The sequence below is a fragment of the Pavona decussata genome, unplaced genomic scaffold (genome assembly GCF_977016875.1).
Source record: "Pavona decussata unplaced genomic scaffold, jaPavDecu1.1 SCAFFOLD_254, whole genome shotgun sequence".
NCBI classification, from domain to species: domain Eukaryota; kingdom Metazoa; phylum Cnidaria; class Anthozoa; order Scleractinia; family Agariciidae; genus Pavona; species Pavona decussata.
In genome coordinates this window covers 2,223,620-2,230,000 of record NW_028145657.1, presented here as the reverse complement: position 1 = coordinate 2,230,000, position 6,381 = coordinate 2,223,620, and the positions used below count along the sequence as shown (strand labels likewise).

Genomic DNA, 6,381 nt, shown 5'->3' with positions numbered 1-6,381 from the left:
TTGGGAATTTGATCGAAATCTGATTTTTTTACAAAATTTTTAATTTCTTCCCTATTGAACTACTCTTCAGTGCCCAAAAAATGGCCGAGTTTAAAGGAAAATATCGCTAAAGATACATTAGTTGGCATCCTAAAACAGCATCCCGGTTAAAGAGCAATGTCTCGTCTGTAAGAATATACAATAAAATTTTTGGGCAGTTAAAAACAGAAAATTATAGAAGAAGAAGTTTTAACTGTACTTTTGTCAACAAACACTGCCTTCCTAATTAGCATAACAACATGAAAATAACGATTTACTAAGAAAATAATGATAAATTCCACTTACCTCGTGAAATATCGAGAACTAGATATTTCAAAATATATCAATTTATAGTTTCAGTTGGATACAGCCGCATTTTCGATGATTTGTTGTGCGAAATCACTGTAATACACCGCAGCCGTTAAACTGAGTTGAATTCTTCAAAGTCCGTCAGGACAACCATCGGCCGAAAAAATTGCCTTCCGCCCCATAAGCTGCCGTGTGCAAGGTGTCAAATATTTCTTTGTTATCCTTAATGGCCAAAACGTCTTTCAGCAACCATTTAAATCCTGCTTTGAACTGGAGATTCTCGTCAAGAAATCGTTTATGTTCCGTTGACCTTCCGCAATGAGATTGCGTTACAGAAACGCGCGCACACCCAGACGGGCTGGGGTGGGGGTGGGAAGGAAATGAAAATGGAACAGCTCCTAAATTTAAAAAAAAAAAGGCTATTCAAGATTACTGTCAAAGCTATGCATTCCGGGTACTAAATAGGAAACTGCTGTCCCAGAATAATGTGGAATATAGTAAGCCCTTGTGGTCTATTTCTTTGGTTGGGGCGTGGAAGGGGGAGGGGGGAGGGGGCTTGGCAAGTAAAACACTAATTTACAACATCAGTTGATCGTTGCTCTTCTGTTTAGGGTTCATACATGTTCACAACTGTCCCAAGCTCACTGACAGCTATATATTTGTAATATTAGGTAAACGGCACGTAAAATTAATATGAGAGTTTGTATGGGAATACATGCAAATTAACAGCTCACATAGAATTCCGATAAAAAGCGACTTAGTTACTTACTTGCTTTTATTTTATTTATTTATTTTTTTTGTGTGCGTGTATTACAGTTGCCTGTTTGTGTTTTGGATCGTTGTCATAGCGTTCACCATTACGTGTGTTACGTGGACTTGGAGCCAGAAAAACTACTAAATCTGAACATCGTTGGAAATGCTATCAAACGTTACGAAGGGCAACCAACTGACAAATAGGGCACAACAGCTAATAGTAAGTGGAATTTATTGAGAGTGGCAAAGGGTTTTTTTGCGACGCCTGATGGCCCATAAAAAAGCAGCGTGACGGGTGATGGAACTAGTCTGAAATGTCAGCCGTCTCCTCCTCCTAACCCTGTAGGTTAGGGGGAGGAGACGGCTGACATTTCAGACTAGTGATGGAACACGTGCGTGAATACATTGGTGCAAATTTTTTGTATACACTGTATGGGCGTCAATGAAATTCGCACTTTCCTGCGGTCTCCTAGCACGTGATTAATATATGCCTCAGACCAAATATTTGATAAGGAAGAATTTATGATTCAAATACGTGTTTTTCAAAAGCATTAGTTTAGAGAGTACGATCTAATGGGACAGTTTGCTTCTTACAAAAGTACACGCTTTTCACTCCGCAAATGCTTCTATTTTTAGCGTCTTCGTGTGAAAATGTGTAATGAAGTGTAATTGCAGGTGATAACTTGTGATTCGAAATGGCATGGAAACCAGGTTGTGAATTTCGTGGGGGAGTTCAAAATAAATGTATTCGTTTCAAGGAATGAATACTTATGATTTGTACTTTGGTGTTTCTTGAGAGAAAACTGCTAAAATAAAATTGTATCAAAATACTCATACTACACCTGCCCAAACGTGCAGTGCTTTTAAATGGACGCTCACGTCCCCTCAGCAGTCACTCAGTAGGACACACTGCACATTTTTATCGTTTTGGCTACTGGATCCGCAGGTACCTCCAACATACGACGAGTACATGACCAGGAATTTTCCATGGACCAATTAAAAGTGCGGCTACTAAGCCATTCGCTTTACGCGTGTCACGAAAAGAATGTATCTATTAAAACTGGAAACAATACGTTTTGATTGCCACATTTTATTTCTATGGTTCTCTTTTGCGACCCAAACGACTTAAAATATTAAACAACGCAGACGTCCTTAGGGGTTCGTCACACGTTTCCTCCCCCCACGAAATAAAATGAAAAGTAGCCACACCTATGAAATTTTAATAATTTGATGTAGTCTTTGGGCGCTTTCCATTCGACCAAAAATTCCGGAATGAAATTTCGAGTATTCCATGTGACGAATGGAACAGTATTTTCCGGTTGGTTTCAACCAAGCCGTCCCAGTCCATCACGTATCAATTTTCGCGCGAAAATACCAAATAAACAGGGGATCAAAAAAATGGCGGAGTCTTTGTCTATTTCACTTGCTTTAGAGTTGCTTGACGACTATGAAGTTGAAATAAGCGAAGTATTGGACGAGGACGACGACATAACGCTGTTCAGTGTGGGTAGTTCCTACATGCGTAGGAATTTACAGTCAACCCAGGTCACGCGTGAACGATATTTTTGAAATCAGTTGAACGGAGTTTTGAAATTTACATGTAAGTTTTGAAAATCGTCAACGAGATTTCAGAGTTCCCGTATAAATTTCCCTAGCTTATTGACGGTATAAAGCTATGAATTTTTCTTTACATTGCAAAATTGAATATTTCAAGAATAACAATTGTTTCCCACGGGCAAGTATTTTGAATCTTTTTTTCAGTTAATTCGTCTTTTGGAACGATTTCCAGAGAAATGTCCAACATTCCATTCACACGTCGGACATTACAGAGAGAAATTCGAATGTTCATTTCATTCCTGGAAATACTGTTCACGCGTGACCTGGGTTGACTGTAAACCGAGTCCGGGACTACTTTGAGGGCGCGATACCTCTCTATTTTCCTCGATTTTCGGGCTCTGAGAAACTGGACGCGAGCAGGAATGGTCGAATGGAACGGAATTTTCCGGTTATTCCGATTTTCCGGAATTTTAGGCGAACCTCGCGAGGTACACCCAAAATTTCGGAATGAAATTCCGGAAAATGTCTGTTCCATTCGCTCCCAAACCCGGAATCTCCGGAATTTTTGGTCGAATGGAAAGCATATAAATCAACTTAACGATCGGCTTCGCGTTTCCGCGGGGCAATTTGATCACAGTGAGAGAGGGAAAGAAAACATGAAACAAATTGTCGACGATAAGTTCCAGAAGTCCATTTTTGCCCCTAGATCTACAACAAAATATTTGATCTCGCTGGAAAAGGTACCCATCTAAATAAGAGACCGTGACTTTACAGAGGGTACTTCCTACTACGACAGAAACCAGAAAAAAATTATAACCTACACAAATTTCTCAACGTTCCCCAAAGTCACTAGTCATGTTCCATTCTTCCAAGATAGGTGTTTAATTTATAGCCCCGAATAGGCGCAGAATGGCTAACACTTTCGCAGCATCTTACAAGCTAAAGTCCGTGACATTTTTATTTCCTCCCCACCTCAACCCTACCCGGATGTCCGCGCGTTTCTTTAACGTAATCTCATTGTTTAATCATCAACATCATGTATGAAACCTAAACAGAAGAGCAACGATCGACTGATGCTGTAAATTAGTGTTTTTTACTTGCCACCCGCCCCCCTCCCACGCCCCAACCTAAAAAATAGAGCACAAGGGCTTATCATATTCCACATTATTCTAGGACAGCAGTTTCCTATTTAGTACCCGAAATGCATAAAATAGCTTTGACAGTAATCTTGATTGGCCCTTTTTTTTAATTTGGGAGAATTTCCATTTTTGTTTCCTCCCCACCCCCACCCCAAACCGTCTGGATGTGCGCGCGTTTCTGTAACGCAATCTCATTGTTTAATCACGGCGGAAGGTCAACGGAACATAAACGATTTCTTGACGAGAATCTCCAGTTCAAAGCAGGATTTAAATGGTTGCTGAAAGACGTTTTGGCCATTAAGGATAACAAAGAAATATTTGACACCTTGCACACGGCAGCTTATGGGGCGGAAGGCAATTTTTTCGGCCGATGGTTGTCCTGACGGACTTTGAAGAATTCAACTCAGTTTAACGGCTGCGGTGTATTACAGTGATTTCGCACAACAAATCATCGAAAATGCGGCTGTATCCAACTGAAACTATAAATTGATATATTTTGAAATATCCAGTTCTCGATATTTCACGAGGTAAGTGGAATTTATCATTATTTTCTTAGTAAATCGTTATTTTCATGTTGTTATGCTAATTAGGAAGGCGGTGTTTGTTGACAAAAGTACAGTTAAAACTTCTTCTTCTATAATTTTCTGTTTTTAACTGCCCAAAAATTTTATTGTATATTCTTACAGACGAGACATTGCTCTTTAACCGGGATGCTGTTTTAGGATGCCAACTAATGTATCTTTAGCGATATTTTCCTTTAAACTCGGCCATTTTTTGGGCACTTGAAGAGTAGTTCAATAGGGAAGAAATTAAAAATTTTGTAAAAAAATCAGATTTCGATCAAATTCCCAAAAAAGCTTCTCAACACAACAACAAACATTTGCTTGTTTCGAATAATGAGATTTTGTTCGGATTTGTAACGCTTTCTTTGTAAGGCAAATTTTTAAAAGTGTGGCCTAAAATGGCCGCTGAAAGCCCTCTCAGAGCGGCAAAACCAAGATGGTCGCAGTACAGCTAAAATACGAATCGAACTGAGCTGAAAGTTATATTTATGTGAATCACTTTTATAGACCATTCTTCTGAGAAAGTTTGAGGGATTTCATTTTTTCTCGTCCAAACGACGATAGTCGATATTTACAGAGGACGGCTCTTAAGGCGTGGAGTCCGATAATCAAGCTGATCTTCTAGATCAAGCTGAAGTCTGGCCCGTAACAATAACTAAACGAAAACCTTCATCAGATCTAAACATTCGTCACCCCTAATCTGCGAAAAAGTCAAACAAATAAAAATCAGAAAGTCAGGGAATGGACTCCGGAAGAAGACAAAAGAATACAAAGTTACATGCGACAAAGTTGATATGAAAAGGATTTCGAGTAGGACCTGTCGGGAATGTACACAGAGATACAAGGCGCCGATGCTTAGCGATTGATTACTTTGAGGAATTTACTGACCTCATCCCAGTGCCCCGGGGTTGCGTGCGAAGGCTAGCTAAACTACGGGTTGGCGGGGTACCTCACCTTCCCGGGGTCCCCAACCTCTATTATCTAAGTAAAAAAAGTGGAGAAAATGAAAATACAGCAAAGAGAAAAAGAAATAAAGATGTTGGGTTAGTGTGCTCGTTAAAAAAGCCAGAATGAAATGCTGCACTAACCTTTTGAAATTTACATATGATTATTTTGGCCCATGTCACGCCTGGTTTGTAAAGGGTAAGGTGTTTTTTAAACATAGAGTGGCCCTGCAGTTCTCGGTTTCAGAGACTGTTTCGCTTTGAATTCTGTCAGATGTTGCAATCGACTTAAACCTTTTTCCTTTTGATTTCAGTTTTTGACGGACATGATAATGCCGAGTGTGCGGGTGTCCGTTGGTATTCTTCACGCTTCAGTAAGTAATTCACCTCTCATAAGGGCTCCCTGTGACTGAGTTGCAGAAATTGTAGTTTTAAAATCATTGTAAACGCAGTGAGGCTTGTCGAAAAGCGTATTTAAAACTATTGTACTCATCATCATCATTTTTATTATTAAACCCTACTTCTCCCGGGGAAATATACTGTCAACTTATCCTGTTTCTTGATTCCAAACAGGTTCTGGAATACGTGCGTTGTATGGATGTCCTCCCACTTTTGGAATACATCCCGGCATTGAAGGCCAGCTGTATGTCAAGTAACAAAAGCAGTCATTGCATCGTTCTGGGATTGGAATAGCTGTTTCTCAAAATCTATCGTCATTCTCTTTTATAATAAACTGCTAATGTAACAGTAAAGATTTTGCTAGACTTCAAGGACGGAAAACGTTTGGCCTATGCAGTTCGATAAGGAAGTAAAGCAGTTTTAATCTAATTAATAAAAAGTGAGTTACCATGTGATTCCTTCATTTTTCGAACGATGGGAGGACCGACATGTTCGTCTGTTGATGGCCTGTAATCTTCTTGCACGGGCTCTGCCTTAGGTTGATAGAAACAGTTTGGTGTGAAGGTCCAGAAAAAAAAGAAAGAAAGAAAAGAAAAAGATCAGAACGCGTTAAACTTAACATAAAATTAATTGTTTTTTTCCCATTACTGGTAATTGTTTAAATAACCAGTGGGTCACCTGAAATCACTTTTTTGCATG

At 39.5% G+C, this 6,381-nt stretch overlaps 1 protein-coding gene across 1 annotated transcript in view; it reads left to right on the top strand.

Moving 5' to 3' along the window:
- The window catches only part of LOC146456553 (uncharacterized), a 13,193-nt gene extending 7,038 nt beyond the window's left edge, over window positions 1-6,155 (top strand). Inside the window, exons 8-9 of the mRNA XM_085092755.1 lie at window positions 5,598-5,657; window positions 5,857-6,155. Coding sequence (XP_084948881.1) covers window positions 5,598-5,657; window positions 5,857-5,939 — 143 coding nt within the window. The 3' untranslated portion in view covers window positions 5,940-6,155. The remainder of the gene's footprint in view (window positions 1-5,597; window positions 5,658-5,856) is intronic.
- Window positions 6,156-6,381: the final 226 nt, after the last annotated feature.